Source organism: Eubalaena glacialis, chromosome 16 (genome assembly GCF_028564815.1).
Source record: "Eubalaena glacialis isolate mEubGla1 chromosome 16, mEubGla1.1.hap2.+ XY, whole genome shotgun sequence".
In the NCBI taxonomy this organism is placed as follows: Eukaryota; Metazoa; Chordata; class Mammalia; order Artiodactyla; family Balaenidae; genus Eubalaena; species Eubalaena glacialis.
This window is the reverse complement of record NC_083731.1, coordinates 77,898,693-77,924,838: the sequence shown is the minus strand read 5'-3', so window position 1 is coordinate 77,924,838 and position 26,146 is coordinate 77,898,693. Positions and strand designations below refer to the sequence as shown.

The window sequence follows — 26,146 nt, the reverse complement described above, 5'->3', positions numbered from 1 at the left end:
GCGGGGAGTGGGTCCCGCTCGCCGTCATTGGCTGTGCGGCTGGGGGCGGAAGGAAGACTTGGGCTGCGCCCGCCGCCCCAGTGAGCCCCACATTCCCGCGGACGGCTTCGCGGGCGCGGATCGGCGGGACCCGGGCGCCCGCGAGGAGGTCGGCGCAGCCCGGTCCCACCCCGAGCGCGGGAGCCGGCGGAGCAGATCAGCGCGTCCCTATCGGCAGGTCAGTGAGGGGCTCCCGACGCCGCCCGTGAGCAGTCGCAGGGGAGTGGGCGCCAGGGACGCCCCGGAAGGGGGCTCGCCCTCTGCCACGGGCGCTCTGTCTCCTCCTCTGGGGCGGCCTCGTGTCGCGGAGGCTCCGCTCCCTCCTGAGCCGCCTCGCAAACTCTCCCCGGCTCTCAGCGGTTTGGCTCCTTGCTCTGGACACCCCCGAATCTGTCCCCTTCGTGCCGGCTACGTCCTTACTGCCGGCTAGCAGCCTCCGCTGCCCGGCTCTCCCTGTTCTCGGGGTGACTTCATGGGGCTACAGTAGGACGCAATGTCCTTGGTCCCGGGATGACCCGCTTCTGTCCCGGACGCAGGGAGCCGGGGAGGTCTGCCCTCGCGTCTGCCGCTGCAGAGGTTGATTTCCCTGTGCAAGTGCAGATAGTTCTGCACTTTGCGGAGCGTGTCTCTAGGTGCATTCTGATTATTCCTGCCTTTGTGGTGTGTGCAGTCACGCTTGTGTTTGGCGCCTACCTGGATTTCTGGGGTCATCCGTCCCTTCCTGGGGACTCGCTGCGCACACACTGACAGCCGCTTTGTACCTTACCTTGCTCGCGTGAGTCTTTTCACCTGTCTCCGGCGGCTCCAAATCCGGTTAAGTTCTACCTGGCGCAGAACATCCTGGCGTTCCCCAGCCGTGGTTTCCCAAGCTCTTGGTTGTAGGAAAACGCACCAGCTACCTTTCCCTTTTCCCTGATCTGATGAGACGCTGGAATCCTGCGTTTTCCTGCCGAGGTGCATGGATCATGGGCAGATTGTTTGAGTTCTAATTGAGGAGGGAGGTGTGTGATGTGCCGTCCTGCGGGGAGTAGAAGGACCCCTTCATTCACAGAAACATCTTGTTGAGTACCAGACCAGGTTAGCGGGCTGCACCTGCTCGCTTTCCACCGCCAGACGCCTGGGGCCCCGTTGGTCCCGGGTGGTGTCAGACTCCAGAGACAGGGTCCGTTTCCTATTGTCCTTCGTTTCCTCTGCCCGTTAAATTTCCTTCGGAAAATTCTCTGCTGAAGTATTAAGCACTTGGGTGGTTCTTTGCGGGGGGATAATGCGATCCGATGGCTGCATGACGTCTCAAAGCCATTGCATTTGGTTCAGTCCAAACTCCAGGTGCAAAGGGCGGGAAATAGGCAGCGATTACCTCCTGGGCAGTCCCAGGCCGACCCGAGGGACCATGCCCCAAGATCTTTCTTCTCAGGTGCTTTTCACTTTAGATTTTTCAGATTCATTGTCAGACAATTGCCTATCAACGGGAGAAGAGTCAAGATAAGCAATACTCTTCTTCAAAGGTTTACCTCATAATGCAGTCTTGCAGCCCAATGCATCCTTAAAAAAAAAGAAAAAAAAAAGCAGTATTTAGCCTGTGTTTTAGCTTATTCGTGATCTAGCTCCTAGACATGCTTAAATGTATTTGGTGACTGAACTGCTTTATTTTACTAAGTATAAAGGCATTTTGCCCCACTCTCACCCCCTGCCACTTACACCCTTTATAATCAGCACGTAGCTCATAGGTAACGTGAATGGGCTCTTGGAGCGTGTGTTAGCGAGACTGTCTCGCATTGACACCACCCCACAGAGCATGTCCCAGTCACCTTCAAATGCTGGGCATTGTGGGGATGGGGAACCATTTGCCAACCTCAGAAGTATTCTGGGAATAATGAGTTCCAGAAAATGGGTGGGGTATTCCATTTTTGTGTTTGTGTTTGAAGTTTATTATTTATTTGGCTTATTTTTTTTTCCACTATTTTTGATTCCTCTACATAAGGCAAAGTGCTTGAAGAGCTCACCACACGCACATTTACGGTTCTCATTAAAGAAGCCTCACGTAAGGTAAGATCCATTCTGTTCTCCCTGCTGTTGGTTAGTTCAATTCAACAGATTTTACTGGATGTCTGTGATGTAAAGAGATAAATAACGGTATACTGGTGTGTGGCTTCAAATCTATCAGAAGGTTTATTTGCAGGCTTTCTGAGTTTCTTTTTTATTTTTATTTTTTAATGAGGGCAGATGAAGGATGACAGAGCTGATCGGTGAGAATGATTAATCACACTAATCATTAAGTAAACTTGGAGTCACACATTTTTTCTAAGAATGAAAGATTAAGCCATCACAGGCAAAATTCTCTGATTTGGCCTCTACTCTAGATCAAGTCTCAGCCCATTTGATAATATTTCTTCTCTGGGCTTACTCTTCTCCCTGTGCTTGTAAAGTCTGTAGAATTTATATTTAACTGTTTTATATTTAAATATTTTTTTAAGATTTACTTAGTTATTAGGGAAAAGCAAAAAGTAAAATTATGGCTGAATTTTTGTATTTTGCTCATTTGGGTTTTTTAAATAGTAATTTAAGAACCTGGAAAATTATGAAAAGCCTTTGACATCAGGCACTGGTGGAGGTCCCACTTGCCTGGCTCCTGGCACCCATGAACCATTCATGGGTAAACATTTGTTAAATGAAACCAGAAGCCAAAAAGTAGTGTGGCAGAAGAATTTTCTTCAAATAGATATATACAGAACATATTGTATACTTACATTACTACATTAATACAAAGCATCACAGACAACTTTTATAGACTATTTCATTATTGTTCATAATGACAACTAAAAAAACAATAAAGCCTTCAAGTTAGTTAATGGAATTAGGGAACCCAACAGAGAGGAAGCTCAAATTAAGTGCCTGAGTTGGCAGGATTCCTTTCAGCTAACAGGTGTACCTACAGATATCAAGCCAGAAGCTTAGATTCAGTAGTCCATGATACCCACATGTGGACAAGCCTTCGACGCAGAACTGGAAAGTCCATCTGTGCATCCACTGGACTTTGCAGGTCCAGGGTAGCAGGCTACCGAGCCACATTCTAGGGCCTCGTCACCTCTGATTCCGATTTGTGGCAGATGTCTCTGTGGGAGAGAGCGCTCTGAGATGCTCAGTCGCATGACACAGAACGCCTTCTTCAAGAGTTCCTTATGAATAGAATCCGTGCTCGCACTTGCATTACCAGGAAATAGTTATTATTTAGTCTACACTAAGTTTTGGCAACAACAACCACAAAAAAATGGAGATTCTGAGTAGTCAAGTAGCCATATACAATTTAACAGTATCTCTAAACACGACATGGCACAATCCAGCCAGAACAGTGTCAATATTTCAATCCTCTGAATTCATATCAGGAACAGGATAGACTGTCATTAATATTTCCTGAGTTCCTAACTTTTAAATTATTATTTATTAAGTTGTATTAAGATGGGAGATCAGTCGGTCCAGACTTATGATTTGTATTATGGGCTTGAACGTTGATGCTGATGCTGTTACAGGCAACAGTGAACAGGTCTGGAAATTGTTAGCCTATAACAGTTGTTAAAAAGCGTGACTTAAGAAGGTAACAGCCCTGAATACAATTTTTGATGGGAAACAAAAGCATAGGTGGCTGTAAGAACCTGTTTCAGACTCAGAAAGACAGGAAGATGACTTAACCATAGTTAAAATACTAAAGTAATTCATTCAGGGAACATTTAACATATAGATTCCCTCCCCAGGGGTAGCCAAGACAGCAGCCTTCCTGATTCATTTGTCACGGTAGTCTAGTACTGATCAACAGTGCCTGGCTATCTATCAACTGTTGCCAATTAAGCGGGTTTGGTTCTTACTCGCTTTCAATTTTCCTATGACCAGGATTATAGCAGAGGGATTTATCTTCTCATTTCTTAAATAGAACATTCAGAACATGCTGTAAAATGCAACTGTAACAGAAAGTGCAGTCAAGTCCTATTGAGCAGGTTGACTTACTGGCCTCAGCCTGAGAGTCTTAAACTTTGAAATAAAAGGTACATATGAATCATTTCAAAGGCTTGTGTTAAGTGTATACATTACAAAAAAAGAAGGAAGAGGAGGAAGAGAAAGAGTTCTGGGTTCAAAAATCAGTTACGTTTTCACTGCATAAGCTATAATTAAATTTTATTTCTATTTCTTAATGAAAATACCCATATTGTTTTTCTGATTAAAATTCAATTCATATTCTTTGTACCAACATTCAAATACAGACATACACAAAATAGAATATGAACATACCCATAATATCACCCGCTAACAAATCATATATTAACAGCTTGGTGCATAACCTCTTATTTCCTTTAGTTTAGTTTAGTCTGGTTTGGTTTGGTTTTGCACGCCTCTAAAATTGTGGACTCATGTGTAGTAGCAGTGGCCGTGCTAGTAGTTTTTTTTTTTACAAAAACAGAATCATACTATGCACGAGTCTGAAGCTTACTTTTTGACTCTGCCATACATCTTTCCATGCTAGAACATATAATCCTTTTGATTACACCAGAATCCTCCATTTGTATGACTCTTCCATCATTCATTTAACGAATCCTTGACTCATGGTCATCTTGGTAGCTCCAATGTTTAGCTACAGCGTACATCTTTGTGCATGTGCATCTTAAATTTGTCTGATTTTTTTCCCATAGGGTAAATTATCAGAATTCATTATTTATATTATTAGCCTATATGCCATATATTTTTGGGTAAAAAAGGAAGCACTCAATAATTCATCCAACAAGTAGTAGATATTCCCCACTGTGACCCAGAGTGTCTTCTATATGCCCAACATATTTTTTGCACTTAAAAAACAATTTTTATTGCTGTTTAACATTCACAGAGAAAACACACAAGTCATAAGTACATAATTTATGATTTATGTGTTCAACTTGAACACACTCATATAAATGGAATCCAGGTCAAAAAATAAAATATTTACCAATCCCCTCCTTTGTGCTTTTCACGTGCCTTGGCAACCAATTGATTATTCTAACAATTACTCATGAGAAAGTCCTTCGTGAGTTTGTTGACCTTGATTTTCATAGTCGAGTGCTAAATTATGGGAACTATGCCTTTAAGATTGACAGTGGAATATTGACTGATGCTTCTCAGACCTTCAAGGACTCCTTGTCAACAAAATTGGCCTGGTTCAGCTGAATTAGTTTCCAAGATCCTTCATTCTGTCCTCTTATCACTTTATCATCCCTAGCAATTTTGGTCTTATATTTATCCATTCGATCCTGCTTGGCTCATGTTTGGATTGATATGATAAATTAAACTTTGGATAACAAAAGAAACTGAGTAACTTGTTTTTCATTTGATTTCCTCTTGTTGGCCACCCAGCTCAGATGAGTATGGATGGATTTAGAGTTGGAAAAGGAATCCTGGGCTCTCAGTTTGTGGTTTCTGTCTCCAGCTGTCTCCTTCTGCCATCCTTTGTCTTAAGGAGTACAAATAATGACCTTCAAAATTTACTTAACTTTTGGAGACCTCAGTTTCTTGATTTTTAAGGACTTCCAGCTCCTCGATTCTATGAAAAACGTTTTCCTTTAATGTTGTGGTTGTTGTTTCTTGTTTGGTTTTTGTTTTGGTATTGTTAGATTTGTTTTTTCATAGAGGAAAGTTAATATTGGAGTGACCGTAAGGAGAGACGGAATGAGTTAGATACATGAAAAGTGTTTTAAGTTAGTTCCACAATGAATGAGAAGAGAAAATATTTGCTTCTTTTCTGCCCATGTGTTTTCATTCCTTGTACTATTCTTCTAAGAAGCTGAGGTCTGGATCAGTTTCCTAGCACGATACTGCTGATACTGATCACTCTCAGGCTGAGCACAGTAGTGAGCACAATACTGATCCCTGCTCACATCACCATGGCTATGATCTAGATGAAGTGCTACTCAAAGTACAGTTCACGCACCAGTGCCAGCCCTTGAATTGTTAATTACTCATTCACCATGAGAGATGGAACCTGAGTCAGAATATACATCAAGTAAGGTACTAAGCACACTTTTTAGTTTAGATGACTTTTTTGGTAGTAAGACCTTCTTGATGAAGGAAGCAGTGCTTTGCAAGTTCCTCTTCTCACAAGGACTCGTAACCCATATATTCCTGAGGGAGCCAAGTGGCTACTCTGAGTGGCATTGATCTCTAATGTGAGACTTTGTAGTTAAATTGAGAAATTTATAAAAATGTAAACATTTTCTCCTTCTGTACTGATTTTCTATTGAAATTGGGGGTTTTTTGAGGGAAGGATGTGTTTATCCTTGAGATAGAGTGACTAACAGCACCATGGTACATGATGTTGCTGAATGCAGTAAATTATACTACCCTTCCCTACAATGATCAGCGTATTGTCCTTGACCCTTTTTATCTCCACAGACGAGCACAGGGACAAAGGTTGTGATTATAAGGGACTTGGTAATTTTCAAAGGATGGGATTATCATAGAATTTAACTTAACACTTTAAATAAAAAACAATTCATCTTACTTCCACATCCAGTCACATCTTCACTGACTCACTGTGGTAAACTCCCTTTTGATTTTTATTGTGCTCTTCAGAATACATTCGTTCCAACCACTCAGCTATGTTCATGATAATGTATTTCAGTATTAACAGCAGATTCCTCCATCCTTTCCTCAATTATCCTGGTGGACACTTGACTCAATAAAATCTTTGTTGAATATTGTTGAGAGACACAATCGTTTGATAAAAGTATGGTCAGAGTTTCCTCTGGAGCCTGGAACTATTAATTTTATTGCCATAACTAAAATATTTATAAATTTAGTGAGTGTTCATAATTTTTCTTTACTATTGAATAATTACCCTTTGACTAATCAATATGAATTAATACAAGATCATGTATTCATTCATTCATTCAATAAATATTATCGTGCAACCAAAAATAGAACAAATAGGGACTACCTCTCCAAGAAGCTTCAAGTTTCTTCATTCCTTTATCCTTTCAATCCTGCAACCATCCAACAAATACTTATTGAGCATCTTTATACCAGAAACTGTGCTGAATCATGGATAGAAAGATGAATCCTTGGAGAGACCTTCAAGATGGAGGAGGAGTAAGATGTGGAGATCACCTTCCTCCCCACAAATACATCAGAAATACATCTACATGTGGAACAACTCCTACAGAACACCTACTGAATGCTGGCAGAAGACCTCAGTCTTCCCAAAAGGCAAAAAACTCCCCACGTACCTGGGTAGGGCAAAAGAAAAAAGAAAAAACAGACAAAAGAATAGGGATGGGACCTGCACCTCAGGGAGGGAGCTGTGAAGGAGCAAAGGTTTCCACACACTAGGAAGCCCCTTCACTGGCGGAGACTGGGGGTGGTGGGGGAGAAGCATCGGAGCCACGGAGGAGATCGCAGCAACAGGGGTTCAGAGGGCAAAGCGGAGAGATTCCCACACAGAGGATCGGTGCCAACCAGCACTCACCAGCCAGAGAGGCTTGTCTGCTCACCTGCCGGGGCAGGCAGGGGCTGGGAGCTGAGGCTCGGACTTTGGAGGTCAGATCCCAATAAGAGGACTGGAGTTGGCTGTGTAAACACAGCCTGAAAGGGGCTAGTGCACCACAGCTAGCCGGGAGGGAGTCCGGGAAAAGTCTGGAACTGCCTAAGAGGCAAGAGACCATTGTTTTGGGTGCGCGAGGAGAGGGGATTCAGAGCACCGCCTAAACGAGCTCCAGAGATGGGCGTGAGCCGCGGCTATCAGCGCGGACCCCAGAGATGGGCATGAGACGCTAAGGCTGCTGCTGCAGCCACCAAGAAACCTGTGTGCAAGCACAGGTCACTATCCACACCTCCCCTCCCGGAGTCTGTGCAGCCTGCCACTGCCAGGGTCCCGTGATCCAGGGACAACTTCCCCGGGAGAACGCACGGCACGCCTCAGGCTGGTGCAACGTCATGCCAGCCCCTGCCGCCGCAGGCTTGCTCCGAACTCCGTACCTCTCCCTCCCCCCGGCCTGAGTGAGCCAGAGCCCCGAATCAGCTGCTCCTTTAACCCCATCCTGTCTGGGCGCAGAACAGATGCCCTCAGGTGACCTACATGCAGAGGCAGGGCCAAATCCAAAGCTGAAACCCAGGAGTTGTGCGAACAAAGAAGAGAAAGGGAAATCTCTCCCAGCAGCCTCAGGAGCAGCGGATTAAATCTCCACAATCAACTTGATGTACCCTGCATCTCTGGAATACCTGAATATACAACAAATCTTCCCAAAATTGAGGCGGTAGACTTTGGGAGCAACTGTAGACTTGGGGTTTGCTTTCTGCACCTAATTTGTTTCTGGTTTTATGTTTATCTTAGTTTAGTATTTAGAGTTTATTATCATTGGTAGATTTGTTTATTGATTTGGTTGCTCTCTTCCTTTTTTTTTTATATATAGATATATTTTTCCTTTTTTTTCTTTTTGTGAGTATATATGTGTATGCTTCTTTGTGTGATTTTGTCTGTATAGTTTTGCTTTTACCATTTGTCCTAGGGTTCTGTCTGTCCTTTTTTTTTCTTTAGTATAGTTTTTAGCGCTTGTTATCATTGGTGGACTTGTTTTTTGGTTTGGTTGCTCTCTTCTTTCTTTCCTTTTTTTTCTTTTTATTACTTTTTAATTATTTTATTTCTAATAATTTTAAAAATTGTTTATTTTAATAACTTTTATTTTATTATATTTTATTTTTTTCTTTCTGTATTTTTTTCTCCCTTTTCTTCTGAGCCATGTGGCTGACAGGGTCTTGGTGCTCTGGCTGGGTGTCAGGCCTGAGCCGTTGACGTGGGAGAGCTGAGTTCAGGACATTGGTCCACCAGAGACCTCCCAGCCCCTCATAATATCAATTGGCGAGAGCTCTCCCAGAGATCTCCATCTCAACACTAAGACCAAGCTCCACTCAACGACCAGCAAGCTACAGTGCTGGTCACCCCATGCCAAACAACTAGCAAGACAGGAATACAACCCCATCCATTAGCAGAGAGGCTGCCTAAAAATCTTAATAAGTTTACAGATACCCCAAAACACACCACCGGACGCGGTCCTGCCCACCAGAAAGACAAGATCCAAATTCATCTACCAGAACACAGGCACCAGTCCCCTCCACCAGGAAGCCTACACAACCCACTGAACCAACCTTAGCCACTGGGGGCAGACACCAAAAACAACAGGAAATACGAAGCTGCAGCCTGCAAAAAGGAGACCCCAAACACAGTAAGTTAAGCAAAATGAGAAGACAGAGCAACACACAGCAGATGATGGAGCAAGGTTAAAAACCCACCAGACCAAACAAATGAAGAGGAAATAGGCAGTCTACCTGAAAAAGAATTCAGAGTAATGATAGTAAACATGATCCAAAATCTTGGAAATAGAATGGAGAAAATACAAGAAATGTTTAACAAGGAGCTAAAAGAACTAAAGAGCAAACAAACAATGATGAACAACACAATAAATGAAATTAAAAATTCGCTAGAAGGAATCAATAGCAGAATAACTGAGGCAGAAGAATGGATAAGTGACCTGGAAGATAAAAGAGTGGAAATAGGGCTTCCCTGGTGGCGCAGTGGTTGAGAATCTGCCTGCTAATGCAGGGGACACGGGTTCGAGCCCTGGTCTGGGAAGATCCCACATGCCGCAGAGCAACTAGGCCCGTGAGCCACAATTACTGAGCTTGCGCATCTGGAGCCTGTGCTCCGCAACAAGAGAGGCCGCGATAGTGAGAGGCCCGCGCACTGCGATGAAGAAGTGGCCCCCACTAGAGAAAGCCCTCACACAGAAACAAAGACCCAACACAGCCATAAATAAATAAATAAATAAATAAAATTAAAAAAAAAAAAAAAAGAGTGGAAATAACTACCACACAGCAGAATAAAGAAAAAAGAGTGAAAAGAATTGACGACAGTCTCAGAGACCACTGGGACAACATTAAAAGCACCAATGTTCGAATTATAGGGGTCCCCGAAGAAGAAGGGAAAAAGAAAGGGACTGAGAAAATATTTGAGGAGATTATAGTTGAAAACTTCCCTAATATGGGAAAGGAAATAGTCAATCAAATCCAGGAAGCGCAGAGAGTCCCATACAGGATAAATCCAAGGAGAAACACACCAAGACACATATTAATCAAACTACCAAAAATTAAATACAAAGAAAAAATATTAAAAGCAGCAAGAGAAAAACAACAAATAACATACAAGGGCATCCCCATAAGCTTAACAGCTGATCTTTCAGCAGAAACTCTGCAAGCCAGAAGGGAGTGGCAGGACATATTTAAAGTGATGAAAGGGAAAAACCTACAACCAAGATTACTCTACCCAGCAAGGATCTCATTCAGATTCAACAGAGAAGTTAAAACCTTTACAGACAAGCAAAAGCTAAGAGAATTCAGCACCACCAAACCAGCTTTACAACAAATGCTAAAGGAACTTCTCTAGGCAGGAAACACAAGAGAAGGAAAAGACCTACAATAACAAACCCAAAACAATTAAGAAAATGGTAATAGGAACATACATATCGATAACTACCTTAAATGTAAATGGATTAAATGCTCCAACCAAAATACATAGACTGGCTGAATGGATACAAAAACAAGACCCATATATATGCTGTCTACAAGAGACCCACTTCAGACCTAGGGACACATACAGACTGAATGTGAGGGGATGGAAAAAGATATTCCATGCAAATGGAAATCAAAAGAAAGCTGGAGTAGCAATTCTCATATCAGACAAAATAGACTTTAAAATAAAGACTATTACAAGAAACAAAGAAGGACACTATATAATGATCAAGGGATCAATCCAAGAAAAAGATAGAACAATTGTAAATATTTATGCACCCAACATAGGAGCACCTCAATACATAAGGCAAATGCTAACAGCCATAAAAGTGGAAATCGACAGTAACACAATAATAGTAGGGGACTTTAACACCCCACTTTCACCAATGGACAGATTATCCAAAATGAAAATAAATACGGAAACACAAGCTTTAAATGACACATTAAACAAGATCCACTTAATTGATATTTATAGGACATTCCATCCAAAAACAACAGAATACACTTTCTTCTCAAGTGCTCATGGAACATTCTCCAGGATAGAGTATATCTTGGGTCACAAATCAAGCCTTGGTAAATTTAAGAAAATTGAAATCGTATGAAGTATCTTTTCCGACCACAGCGCTATGAGACTAGATATCAATTACAGGAAAAAATCTGTAAAAAATACAAACACATCGAGGCTAAACAATACATTACTAAATAACCAAGAGATCACTGAAGAAATCAAAGAGGAAATCAAAAAATACCTAGAAATAAATGACAATGAAAACACGACAACCCAAAACCTATGGGATGCAGCAAAAGCAGTTCTAAGAGGGAAGTTTATAGCAATACAATCTTACCTCAAGAAACAAGAAACATCTCAAATTAACAACCTAACCTTACACCTAAAGCAATTAGAGAAAGAAGAACAAAAAACCCCAAAGTTAGTAGAAGGAAAGAAATCATAAAGATCAGATCAGAAATAAGTGAAAAAGAAATGAAGGAAACAACAGCAAAGATCAATAAAACTAAAAGCTGGTTCTTTGAGAAGATAAACAAAATTGATAAACCATTAGCCGGACTCATCAAGAAAAAAAGGGAGAAGACTGAAATCAATAGAATTAGAAATGAAAAAGGAGAAGTAACAACTGACACTGCTGAAATACAAAGGATCATGAGAGATTACTAAAAGCAACTCTATGCCAATAAAATGGACAACCTGGAGGAAATGGACAAGTTCTTAGAAAAGCACAACCTTCTGAGACTGAACCAGAAAGAAACAGAAAATATAAACAGACCAATCCCAAGCACTGAAATTGAGACTGTGATTAAAAATCTTCCAACAAACAAAAGCCCAGGACCAGACAGCTTCACAGGCAAATTCTATCAAACATTTAGAGAAGAGCTAACACCTATCCCTCTCAAACTCTTCCAAAATATAGCAGAGGGAGAAACACTCCCAAACTCATTCTACGAGGCCACCATCACCCTGATACCAAAACCAGACAAAGATGTCACAAAAAAAGAAAACTACAGGCCAATATCACTGAGAAACATAGATGAAAAAATCCTCAACAAAATACTAGCAAACAGAATCTAACAGCCCATTAAAAGGATCATACACCATGATCAAGTGGGGTTTATCCCAGGAATGCAACGATTCTTCAATATATGCAAATCAATCAATGTGATGAAACATATTAACAAATTGAAGGAGAAAAGCCATATGATCATCTCAATAGATGCAGAAAAAGCTTTCGATAAAATTCAACACCCATTTATGATAAAAACCCTCCAGAAAGTAGGCATAGAGGGCACTTAACTCAACATAATACTGACAGAAGCTGGCTCGAACTCACACAGTTACTGCAGCAGAGGGAAGGGATGTGGCAAATCTCACACGGAGTCTTACATTTTCTACCCAGAAGTGACACATGGCACTTTTCCCCAAATTTTATTGGTCAAAACAAGTCATGTGGCCACCCTAATTTCAGAGGGGGTGGAAACATGCAGCCCTACAACATACCTGGACAGAAGGAAGAACGGCAGAAACATGCGAACATCACCAAGGACCATAGGTCTCAAATTTATCCCTCTTTTACCTCCAACCTATCCAGAGAGAAGAAATGTAATGAACATAAAATTTGGAGACACAGGGATATAGATTTGAATGCCAGTCCTGCTTCTATGTGGCTGGGTGACCCTGGGCAAGCTTTTAAATTCTCTGATCCTTAATTTTCTCATTGGTTAAAGAAAGGTGAGGTATAATAATAACTAGAGTAAAGAGCTGTGAAGATTAAAGAATATACACCTGCACCATGCACACACACACACACACACACACACAACTAGTATATGCTTTTATTTAATACATGTTGGCTGCTGTCATTCATTTTGTTGTTGTTTTTCCAAACTAGTTTGTCTGGACATTCCTTCTCCTACACAAGCATCCCGGGTCCACCTTTCCCTGCCTGTCATGTTCTATTCCCATTCCACAATGATTTGGGGATGCTCCCACCATCCCCTCCCCTCTACTTCCCACCACTCTTCTGGCATGATGTGCCCCCTACATCCCAGGGCACATGACTGAAATAAAAGAGAACTTAGATGTAAGAGCAGTGAGTGATGTGTGAACGTGTGTTTCTGACCAAGGCTATTCCTACAATTGAATAAAAAGCACAGGGCACACAACCTTAAAGGGTAAGGTGAAGAGCTCAACCCTGATAAAGGGCAAAGCCAAAGTCTGTTAAATCTTGTATAAGATACTCATGATTTCCATGAGTAAAACCATATTTATTTATATTTTTTAAAAGAATGTGTAACTCTTTTATATAGGTCATCAGTGTAGCAGTCTGTTTTCTACAAATAATTACTCATTATTCTCCAATTTGACCTCCTTGCATTTTTAAGTTGAAATACATTCTGGGAGAATCTGAGCCTACACTTGTTTACTGCATCCATATTGTCTTTGACAGATTCTGGTCTTGAGTTGTTATCTCATATGACAACAGGCTGCCGGGGACTTGATTTCCTCCCACACTTGATAGCCTGCCATGTCATTTTGTTCCATGTTACAAGGAACATGTAGACATTCTCTTTGTTAGCCAGACATTGTGCTGCCTGAGAGAGAGGGAGAGAGAGAGAGAGAGGGAGGGAGGGAGGGAGAGAGAGAGGGAGGGAGGGAGACAGAGAGAGAAAGAGAGAGAGGATGCATGAGAGAATATTAAGGCAAGCTCTGCTGCTCTGTTCACACAAAGGATTAGCAGGACCGTGGAAAGTCCCACATGGGAACTTGCTTTCCTGATGAAGGACACAATGTCCTCTTTTCTGTCTTCTGCCTTCCCTGGTGAACCTGGAAGTCCTGGTAGAAGAGTAATTTCAGAGCCATGAGAGAGCAATTTGTCTCCTTATAGGGTTGGTGTTCTATGTAACCTCTGCCTAAAATCTGACTCATCTGGTACTCATCAATTTAGGGTACCTACCTAGAGCCTCAGTCATATGATTGCTGATGGCTGATGAAAAGCACTGTTAATATCAGTGCTCCATATTTTCTTTTCATTTGCAGCTGCATTTTGAGACAACTAGATTCATTCTTAAAATTGTTTATTGGCTCCTATTTCAAAAGATACTGGACCCTGGACTGTAAGAGAGTTCATGTGGTTGGGTTTAGCCTCTTGCCACACTAGAGGATTCACCCAAACCAGGGCAGTCAGAGAGGTGGTTGATAGTTTAAGAGTTGTAAGGAGTGTGACTTCTTTAATCTGCTGAACTTGGTGTTTGGAGACTGTTTGGCGCTTACTGCCTAAATCAAGTCTCCCACTTGTACTGTGTTTATTTGCTGCTCGGGCCCTGTGTGGAACCTGGAGCTCACTGGCTATTGGCGGATCTCAGTGAGCTTCCCCAGAGTCCACCTACACATTAGTCCTCATTAGAAGACAACTCTCTCTCGAACCTTGAGGGCATTTTGCTAAGTGAAATAAGTCAAACCAAGAAAGACAAATACCACACGATCTCACTTATACATGGAATCTAAAGAAACCAAAAACAAAAAAACAAGCTCATAGATAGAACAGATTGGAGGGGGTAGGGTGTGTGTGAAATGGGTGAAGGTGGTCAAAAGGTACAAATTTCCAGTTATAAAATAAATAAGTCATGGGGATATAACATACAGTATGGTGACTATAGTTAATAATACTGCATTGTATATTTGAAGTTGCTAAGACAGTAGATCTTAAAAGTGCTCATTGCAAGGAAAAAGTAACTATGGATGGTGGCAGATGTTGACTTATTGTGGTGATCGTCTTGCAGTATACAAATATCAAGTCATTATGTTGTATACCCCAAACTAATACAACGTTATATGTCAATTATATCTCAATTTTTTAAAAAGAAAGAAAACGACTCTCTCTTGACTCAAGATGACTCCAAAGCCCCTCCCTTTGACTGGGTATTTAAACTGCAAGAAAGATATCCTTGACCTCCTCTGAAGATGACTGATGATGTAAGATGAACATAACTGGATCCCATGATCCTGGAGACCCAGATTGAGATTCAGACCAGTGAATGGTGGCAGAGTGAAGTCATGAGCAAGGCTGGCTGGCCAGTCACCATTCCTGGTCTTCAGGCAGCATCTCCGACCACCATGGATCCAGTTCCCTTGGGCATATTAAACTTCCTCTAACTCATTCTCTGATGCTTCACCTCCTGTACCTGTGGATTAGTGGGCATGATGGTAGCAGCAAATATTTGAACTTCTCCAATGCCCATTGAAGAATCAAGCTTAATCAGTGTATTTCTTTAGAAGCTTCTAACATTTTGGCTGACTTACTGCATATTATACTAAGCATATTTCTTAATATCCTTGGGGATAAATCATTTTTCCCCAAGTCGTATGTTGAAAAACTCCAATCCTACTGAAAAGTTGCAAGAATAATAACAATGGACACCTATACATTCTTTAACTAGACTAGTCAGTTGTTAACATTTTAACACATTTGCTTTATCATCTTTTCTTTCTTTCTGTATGTGTACTTATTTTTTTATTTTGGCTGAACCATTTGAGGGTTAGCTGCTGAAACTGTGACACTTTATAATTACATACTTTGAACATGTACTTCCTAATAACAAGAACATTCTCCTATATCACACTTAGGAAATTTAATATTGATATAATGCAATTATCCAATGTACAGTCTATGTCCAGATTTCCCCTGTTATCCTAATAATGTCCTTTATAACAATGTTGTTTTTTCTTTTAATTGGTCCAAGGATCTTTCATCACATTAGAGGATAAATCTTGAAATCTGCATCCTACTTTTTCTTCTCTGATTATTCAGCTGACTACTAAATAATGTAATATGGCCAAAACTATATGTAACCAGAACTTAGCCTGCCTAAGCTGCCAATTACTAAGCATTATTCTTTTTAAATATCCATTTCACTGTGGAAAGCATCATCATATGTTGACTGCCAGCCATGGAAGAATGAGAGAACTTATTTAGCAAAATTCATATGTACGAATTATGCTAAGCACTGGGCTAATATCCAGAAGGGATGGGCAATGTACACACTATGTAATCAACTAAGGTTCTATTTGTAGTTGTATTATGAGAGATGATGGTTCATTATTTCAAGTAAACACTATGCCTTGGTTAAAAATGTCATCATGTAGATGACTCCATGAGCTTGAGTCCCCACTGGGAAATGCAAGACTTAAAACACTTATACATACTTGTCATATTCCAATCCATTTCTAAGGAATAGGCTACAAAGCATTTTAGTTTAAACAAATACATGATTATAGTTGTCAATAGAGAAATATAAATAGTGGCCTGTTTCATTAATTTGCTAATACTGAAGTTCTTTTTAGACAACCTATGTCATCACTTGTTTTTTCCAAATTGTACCTGTACATGTTATTTTATAGATAGAGAATGGTTATTAGTTTTTGGCATATTCTTAAGTGCAAAATTAGAGAAGTGGATATATTAGATAATTTATGTTCCTCTCTTCCATATGCCTCAATTCTCAAGATATTTTAAGTGGAAATTAAGTTTGGGGCTTAAGTTATGGAGTGAATGAAACATTTACTATAGATCCATTCTTATGTTGAAAATTTACAAGACAAATGAATATTTACAAGAGAACGTACACAAAACAATAGACATTTACAGAAACATACACAAACAGAAAGGTTTTCACTGAACACATTAACCTGGATGCCAATGGGAGATGAAGGGAAATGGAGTGAGGAATTCACAGAAAGAGGGATCAGTGGTGACAATTAGCCACAAACAGAGGAATATGTATTTAAAGAGGGAGGTAACAGTAGAAACAAGAAAAGAAGGAGTGGCATTTGTCGGGAGTCGTACAAGCTCTCTTATTTTCTTCTTATACTGTGTGGCACCAGTGGCCCATGGCTGCCCACTTCTGAGGAGTCTGCTTAAATTTAGGGTGGACTTCATCAAATGCTTATAGAAAACACACATTTCCAAGCTCTTCCCTGTTTCCTTAGAGCAGCTTTAGAGGCACTCAAAGGCCTGTGGAGCGTGAGAGAGTAGACTGGGGATACCTTGTGGTCTACCTATAAAGGTTTCAAAAAAAGAGTTATGACAATTGCAAAATTAAGTTTACGAGAACAAAATCTTCCCACCTATCATACTCTGTAAGGAGACTGTTAAGAGCATTTCCTGATTGGACAAAAACTATATTTGATACAAATTATTTTAACTGTGGAGACAGAATGAAAGACAACGGAAAAGGAGGAAACGCCATTCTCCAACCAGAGCATGGTTGAATGAGAATTTCAAAAACATGTCTAGTATAATTAAAAATAAGCAAGCTTTTGTGTATACTAATGCTATAATTTAACCAATTCTAGCTGCTCCAAGAATAAAAAGTATTTTTTCTTACTACTCTTCTAAAATATTAGAAATGATCCAAGCTGAGTGGAGGGAGAGAACTGAACCCAAAAGTCCTCATTAAAAATGCTGTAACATCTTGAAAGGTTGATCTTTCTTCTTAACCATCTTTCTTCACACTGATTCATTTCAACCTTGCCTATGATCTTCACATCATTATTTCTTTGGCTGTTTGTTTTTTTCTCTAAATCAAGTGTTTAGCCAATAGCCTTTTCTCCTGCTCCCTAAAAATGACTTTCATTGTTTTGCTACTTTTTAACCAGTTCATGCTTCCTTCAACCTTTAAGTTGCCACTTTTCTCATTTTGATTTAGACTAAGTGTGTTACCCAAGATGGGTCCAGTTTCCCCAGAGCGCAGGACACAGCCCTCCTTGGTCTTTTCTAGACATAATAAAAGAATCATGAAAAATACTATGCCTAGAACTGGTTTTATATTTGACCTTTTTACCCAGAAAATTATCCACTTAAACTCTTTTTCTAAGGGAGTATCATTTTAAAATAATTATTCTTACTAAGGCAGTGATTTGGACATAAAATCTTCACAAGAAATTTAGATACAGCAAAAATTTATTAAGAATAATAGTTTGATTTCCCCAGGAAAATACTGCTATATAAATGCAAGGGAAGTCATATCTATCAATATAATTACTTTTTAGGCTATATAAAGATAGATGGTCAAAACAGTTACATTCTAATTCCCTTCTGAAATACTTTCTTGTGTGTGTTTTTTTTTTTTTTGTAGCTTTACTCAATCTACACTGTTTTGCATGTCAAGAAATGTATATTCTGAATGTCTGTGGATTATACCTTATGTGGATAACTAACTTTTAAAAATTAGGGCAAAATAATTAGTCTAACGGAAAAGTATTCTGAATATAGTATAATTTAATTATTTTGCTGAGCCCGAGGCTAATCCAGAGAGATAAAAGTCATCACCGAGGTAAAGAGAGATAATAAGAGATTGGACTGAATCCAAAGCCACCTAAGAACCTACCCTAGAGATTGACTTTTAACGTAAATTACAGATACCAAGCTGTTACTCTGACATTTCTTTAATTTTCACCAAAGTGCCATAAAAAAGTTCTGATTACATTTTCTGATCATTCTTTTGAACCCCAGATAAAGGACTGTTCTTTTTAATTTTTTTGGCTGCCATTGTCCAGTCTAGACCATGAATTCCAGGGCTTATTCAGAATCTTCATCTCTCCACACTTCTTTTCATGAGATGGTTCTTGAACTCTATGAGATAGCAGATAGACTCAGTCTTTTTTCTTTACTTGCTTTTGTTTTTTATTGCACTGATACAGGGAATCACAGTGAGATTCTACTCATTTTCACACAAAATTCTTCTCTCAAAGCATTGTATTAATTAAGTAGGAGCAGTTCTCAAATAGGCGAATACATGGATGGACTTAATCAGCTCTGAATAAGCTTAGTAGTAAGATAATAAACTTTATTTTCATTATTGCAAGCCTGGGGTAAGTGCTGCCATTGACTGCAAGTCAAGATTTACATTTAGAGAAGAGTGAGTGGCTAGTCTGTATTGTCAGCACCAATCTTCTCTCACCTAGCACAACCTAAAAGGCCACTAGGCAAAGAGAAAGTGTTAAGGGAAAAGATAATCATGCAAATTGTAAAGGAAAGCTCAAGGTCTTGTATAAAACATTTAACATTTAACAAGGTCTTGTATAAACATGCTGTTTTCTAAGTAGAACTAAAAACAGCTGTGCTCAGATGTGACAATTTCCCTTCTACATTCTGGAGATGGTAGTTTCTGTATTCTACAGAGAAAGAAACCCAGTGTATCATCTAAAACTATTCATTACATTATACTATTAAATTTTACATTTGTAGACCAGAAAAAGCCTTTACCATATCAGAAAAAGCCTTTACCGTATCACGTTAATACTTTATCAAATCGTTGCTAATGGTTTGGGAGAGCACCTTTTGGAGAATGACACAGCAGGGCTTGATAAGGATGAAATGTTGATTTGACATCATAACATCTAGGGGACTCTTTGAATAATGTCTGCAAGGGAACAAAGCAGCTTGTCCCAGTTTTCCACAACAAAAAAAACCTTTCAGAGAGTTGTTATTCACATAGAAATGTATTTAAATAAAGGTCAGAAACTCAAGAGATTGCTGTGACAGATTTGAGGTTGACTGTAGGCAGAGTTTTATACACATTGCATTGTAGAAGTCAAGGCCCTGGCAGAGGCTCTGCCCACAGGCTGGCGGCCAGGGGTCTGGCGATGCTTAGGTGAGAGAACTCAGAGTTGAGGGCCTGTCAGCTCTTCTTCCTTTTACCAAGCAGCAAGGTACACACCAGAGAGTATGCTTTGTTCCTCCAAAACTTTACAGCCCTAATCACCCCATGGGAAGGAAAGCTTCCATTCTTTCAGAGGAGTCACAGTGGCCCGGCGCTGAGTGACATGGAAGCAGAGACCCACCCCCCCGCCAAGGTCTGACTTATCCGTACGGTCCCTCCATCTCCCCACCCCGCTGGGCTCATGGTGAGATTACAGTCAGTCCTTGCTCACTTCAGGAGGTGACTGCCTTTTGTAGATTTCTCTTCAGCACAGTTCTTTATTCCAAGAGACAAAGGGAAAGCTGGCTGACCATGAACTTAAACATCTCCACAGATCTTCATTTATAATATTGTGATCTCACTGTCTCATTTTCCTTTCTTAAAAATCACTTTCTGAGAATGGCTCAGAAAAAAAGCATCACAATCCCCACATGGCTTTAGGTGCCACCTGAAATGAGAGTCTGCTGTCACTGCCCCTAGATAGGTCAAGGCTATGCATTTAAGATGAAGTCGCTTTCTTCTTTCCTTTGAACCCAATCTGTTTGGGAGAAACAGCCCAAAAAGCAGCATCTTGAAACACACTTGTTTGATTTTGTTTCCACAGTACCGTCTTGGGCCTCATTCAAACTGTCCCATAATAATTCCTGCTCTACCTCCCTTACAAACACGTACAATTTGGATCGTCCTCAGCATTATACATAGACTGTCAAAACATTCACCAGAGAGAAAGAAGATTTATCAATTTTTAAAACATCTATAAGAAAATGAGAACTAATGTCATCAAATTAAAATGATTTCTAACACTGCATATGCTCTGTTGTTTCAGAGTAGAAGAGTGAAACGAAATTCGTATATCTGTCATTTTAAATTAAGAAGTATTCTGGAAGTAATATTAAATCTAAAGTATTGGGGGTAGGATGCTTAGAGAAGATACTTAATTGTGAAATGTCAAATAAGGACACAAGGTTTCATCTGTTCATTTCTACCATCTTCCAATGTCACTTGGAAGATCAGATGCTTTCCCCAAATCTTAACCTCATTTGCTATAAACTATTCCATAGACACTTGAGGCTCACAGTGGGCTTTTGTCTGAAAGAAGGTGATCTTCAGGATGTGAAAAGTACTCTTGGAATATTTACACTGTAAGGAGATACCTTTGTTTTAGCAAGTGGTCTGGCAGCCAGTTGTGAGCCCTGCTGTTGAACTGCCAGTGACATTATCTGTGCCTCCAACTTCACCTCCAGAAAATGATATAGTTCTGTTTAGTGAAGGTGCTTTTAGAAAAATCAGCCAATTCCAGCTGAATCGATGACCTGCACATGTCAGAATTATTGGACTAGCAGAGACCTGGAAGTTCCTCTAGTCTTTCTAGGCATTGAGAAAGAACTGTCTACCGGCCCTTTACTTGGATGGCCTTTTATCATTTTCGAAGTATGATTTTGGACACGGTATCACATCCTAACTTAGGATCTCATAGAGAGGTAGGAAAGGTATCATTGGACAAATGGGAAAACTGAAATATCAAGACTGAACTGTGAGCTTGTTCAAAATAAGTGGCAGCTGGGAACTAATTACCTGAGTCTCGTCATTTTCTCTTCCTACCATATTTGAGGAAACTAAGAACGCTGTTCAGGCATGGGTTCTTGTCACTCCTCTGTCACTGACTAGCTGTGAACCCTGAGTAAATCACAATTTCTTTGCTGATCAGTTTCCTCATCCGCAAAATGGGAATAATAATTCCTGCTCTACCTCCCTTACAAACTAGTTTGTGTGAGGAACAACATAAAATGCACAGCCCCTACCTTCTTGCCCATTCCAGAAAAAGAGGATGTAAAATCATTACTACCAAAAGATAGGAAAATTGAGACCGGATGGTATAAAGGGTGAGGATGGGCAGAGCTGAAAGTCCTGGCTTATCTTCTAATTAGATACATTTCTTTTGTCAAATCGATCAGCTTCTTTGTTCTCAGTTTCCTCAGCTAGACTTAGGAGGTCTTACCAAAACATCTTGAAGATTTCTTTTGATTCAGCCCATGAGAGTCTTTCCTAGTTTTCTTGCCTATACATCATGCTGTCTCTGAGATGCTGCTGTTTTCCCTAAAGATGAGTGGCTAGAGCATTTATGTGCTGTATAAGACAAGGTATTGCCAGATCACTGTAACACATTTGCAGTCCCCCTGTGATTCTCTCTCTCTCTCTTTTTAAGGATTGTTAGGAGCCTGTAGCAGCCTAGTGGAATTAAAATCACCAGGTAAAGTTTAATGAGGAGTAGGAGTCAAATTATTTTAGGAAGTACTAAAACTGCCCGTGGCCTCCTCTGAGGAGTCACTAAGATGATTAGCCTGCTTGACTGCCGACAGGGCAGCCCTCTCAGAAGGGTCCCCTCCTTCCCAGGGATCATAAGTGCCACTCAGCCACAGCCACAGCGGCCACTGTCAGCCCCTCAAGGAATCAGCCACTTAATTAGATTTGGGGAACGGAAGGGAAAGGCAAGTTTTCAAGGTAAAATGCAGGGCAGAGGTTAGGGAAAGGGAAAGCCAGGGCACAGTGGATATTTTCACATTAGCGTTTCCCTACATCCGATGCAAGGAAATTGGAAATTTACAAAAAAATGATCTAATGCCATAAAGAGCTAGGAAGAGCATCTTTTCTGGATTTGAGGAAAGACAGTCATCCATCGGGAGGGATCATTCTTCCTCAGGCTGCTTCCCTCACCCCCACACAAACTAGGCAAAAGCTGGCTATGACTTCCCCAGTCATGGACGCGAGGGTGTCAGAGACACATGGCACCCACACCCACGCCTGGAGCCTGCAGAATCATGCTCTGCCCCAGGGCTACCTGCCTGATTCAGTCCACTTTGTTTCCAGTGTTCCTCACAGGGACCCCGTTAGGAGGGGGAACATGGCCAAGAGCATTTCTTTCTCTGCACCCATTCACAGACACACACACACACAACACACAACACACACACACCACACACACACAAACACACACACACACACACACAACCCACACACACAGTAAACTCATTTTGGCCCAATCTTAACAATTTACAAAGTGCTTCCCTGTCTATTATCTTGATCCCTGCGTAACACAGTGAGGGAATGGGGCAGGTACTATATACCATTTTACAGATGAGAATAGTGAAGTTCAGAAAATGTAGGCAATTTGCCCAACTTCCCAAAGATAAAGGAGAATTCAGGCCTCAAACTTAAGTCTCCTGACAGCAAAGCTAGTACTCTTTCTACCATTCAGAGGAAATCCAACCTTTATTCTTCTAAGTTAATCTAAAGGTTTTTTACTGAATGCCTAAACTATGCAGAACAAAGTACAGAGGTAGACCTAAAAGAAAAGAAATATGTAGAAATGGCCCCCAAGCTCAAGAAGATATATTTTTATAAACAAATTAGCAAATTATGAAAAGCAAACTTACATGTGCAGTGATTCTCCGAAGCGTACTAGAAGGAAATACTGGTCTGGAATTATGCTAGTGGGCTGGAGGGTGCAGGGAATTCATTTTCTGGAGGAGGAAGGTTTGGAGCTAACTTTTGGGGTCCTATTCTCAGAGCATGCACTTGGAGCATCTGTTGAAATCTCAGCAGATGGAACATATCAGAAATATATTTTCCTTTTTATTTCATTTTTAGTTCCTTGGAGAAACCTGGCACCTAGGGTACTGTGGAGATCAAATAAAAGTGCATTTTTATATCATCATTTGTAATATAAAGACAGAAACATTACTTGTTCCTGGGGAAATTATTTCATTCTTTTCCCTCCCCGGTGGATTTTATAATTAAGCCTTTGCTGAAGTGAAAACTGGAAGTGAGATTCAAAAGTAATTTTTTCTGAATAATGCACTCAGTTGTTTTGGGTTTTTTGTCTTTGTTTTTGCAGTGATGGACACCTGATACCCTGCTGCCTTTGCTTGGAAACCGAGTTTTGTTGTACTGATTTAACCACCCTCAATGTTTGCTGATGCTATCATGACAAAAAGAATGCTGATTCTGTCCCTGTTGACCCCTGTGTGAAACTGACTTTTCATATACTGTGCATTCTTTGACCTTCCATAAAGATGTCTGAACCTGACTCTTCATCTGTATTCTCGGGGAGTATGGAGAATGGAACTTTCCTCGAGCTATTTCCCACATCCCTGTCCACATCGGTGGACCCGTCCTCAGGCCACCTGTCAAATGTCTATATCTATGTGTCCATATTCCTCAGCCTGTTAGCCTTCCTGCTTCTACTTTTAATCATTGCCCTCCAGAGGCTCAAAAATATCATCTCCTCCAGTTCCTCCTACCCGGAGTATCCAAGCGACGCTGGAAGTTCTTTCACCAACTTGGAAGTCTGCAGTATTTCCTCGCAAAGGTCCACTTTTTCAAACCTTTCCTCCTGAAGAAAATGTAAGAATCCTTCAATGCTGCGGCCCTCGGGGAGTTTTCCCTTCCGAAGTGTCGCATGAAGTAGGTGCCTCAGGAAAGAAACGCCCATTTTGTTCTTTTCCACCGATTAGACCCAGTTCTCCTTCTCCTTCAGCCCTGATTTCTTTTCCTTTTCATGATGCTTTTCGTTGTGAATGTCAGAGTTGATGCTGACAGAAATGCATGCAAGGTGCAGAATTTCACCCAGACTTCTTGGTGAATCTGGGGCTGGCTGCTTCTCAGTGGGTCAGGCCACCCTGTTGGACACCTGAGGCAGAACTCACCTGAGGCGGCCTCGCAGAGGATGCTGGATCAGGGCTCTGCACTTCGCTTCTCTTACAAAACCGTAAAATCAACGGAGTCAGCAGAAACTGGCTAAGTGAAGTCTGAGCAATGTGGAAGATATTATCCATATTTAAAAGATAAAGTGGAAACACCAATTTAAAAAAAAGAGTTAATTTAGATTTCATGTATAACATCTCTAAAACCGGGGCCAAAAATATTTTAAATGTTTTCTAAATCACATTTATTGATGAATTAAGTCATATGTGGAAAAGTTCTGGAAGACTTTAACTTTTAATGGCAAGACAAATATGTGTTATAATGCCATTTGTAATGTATTTCTGCCTCTTGGGTTTTTACCTACTTATGTTATAGTCATAATGCCCCTACATGGTGGAATTCTTTGTGATAATTGCTGTTGCTATTACTAAGAGAAGCGCCAGAACAGACACCAGGACGTTTATTTTATATCTATAATTCCCATCAATGGAATCACACATATGGAAAATACTCATTTAGTTGTATTTTGTACAGTAATAACTCCTCACAGTTGTGTATGTTCCTTTATTCAGTTTCACAGTCTTTATAAGTTTAGTGCAGAATTACAGTAAGACTCCAAGATGTCAGATGTTTGTTCACTCACATTAGGTTGCAAAACTTAGAAGACTCAATAGCTAATATCCATGTTATTATATACTCCATGAATGTTACAGGTCTCTGATAACTTGTTGTTGTGTGTTAACGTAATACTCTACATTAGGATTCCAGGATGTGGATTTATGTTTAAAATTGTAAACACTCACGTTGGGTAGCTGCTGGGAGCTTAGTGATCCTGGGGCTGCCATACTGTGGTCAGCCAAGCACACCTGAACTCGGGCTTTGTCCATGAAATGAGCCACATGCATGAACATAGACATGGAATATGGAGGGAATCAAGCTGCCCCTAAAAACCTAACAAAGCAAGCAAACCGTGGCTTCTTAAGAGTAAAAATTTTAATTTAATTTTTAAAATAAATGGTCCACGGCATAAACACTGAATGTGTTCAGCCTACGAAGCCCACTGCATCAACATGCCCCTGTCTGCCCATGGCAACTGGATCCTTCTTGTCCAAAACATTTACTAATCTTAAGTGGTGGGCCTTCAACCCACCCTTTGGTTTGGTTGTGTGGCATCTCCATCCAGAACTGGGATGGGATAAAGAATCCACCATTTCCACAGGGTCTATCTTTGTCATTCTAAAATGCTGAGAGAAATGCAGATCGGTAAGTGAGGATCAGAAGGTTTTTTTTTTTTAAATCCATAAGCCTCACTTAAATCAGACCACATTGAAAGGTTTATATATATCAAAAATGTCCTCAAACACCATAAGACCTGCACAGAGTTGCTGCCCTAAAATGTATAATTAGTGAAAATTTTGCCTTTGCTGTCATTTAAAGCATGGCAGTGTGTTAGAATGTTATTATGTAGTATAAATGCTGGACTAGAAAAACTCTACTATTTTAGACCATTATAGCATTCTGTGTGTGTATGTGTGTGTGTGTGTGTGTGTCTGTACACAACACATTCTCAGAATATATAATATATATTCACACACTCCCAATTAAGAGTTGTGTG

The 26,146-nt window shown here is 40.5% G+C and overlaps 1 protein-coding gene across 1 annotated transcript; it reads left to right on the top strand.

Moving 5' to 3' along the window:
- SERTM1 (serine rich and transmembrane domain containing 1) lies at window positions 1–24,674 on the top strand. The gene is made up of 3 exons (XM_061171005.1): window positions 1–217; window positions 2,021–2,085; window positions 23,723–24,674. The coding sequence occupies exon 3, from the start codon at window positions 23,901–23,903 to the stop codon at window positions 24,222–24,224; it is 324 nt and encodes a 107-aa protein (XP_061026988.1). The 5' UTR covers window positions 1–217; window positions 2,021–2,085; window positions 23,723–23,900; the 3' UTR covers window positions 24,225–24,674.
- The last annotated feature ends 1,472 nt before the right edge of the window (window positions 24,675–26,146 follow it).

Excerpts from the sequence above, each read along its gene's own strand:
- SERTM1 (XM_061171005.1), top strand. The coding sequence starts at position 23,901 with ATGTCTGAACCTGACTCTTCATCTGTATTCTCGGGGAGTATGGAGAAT.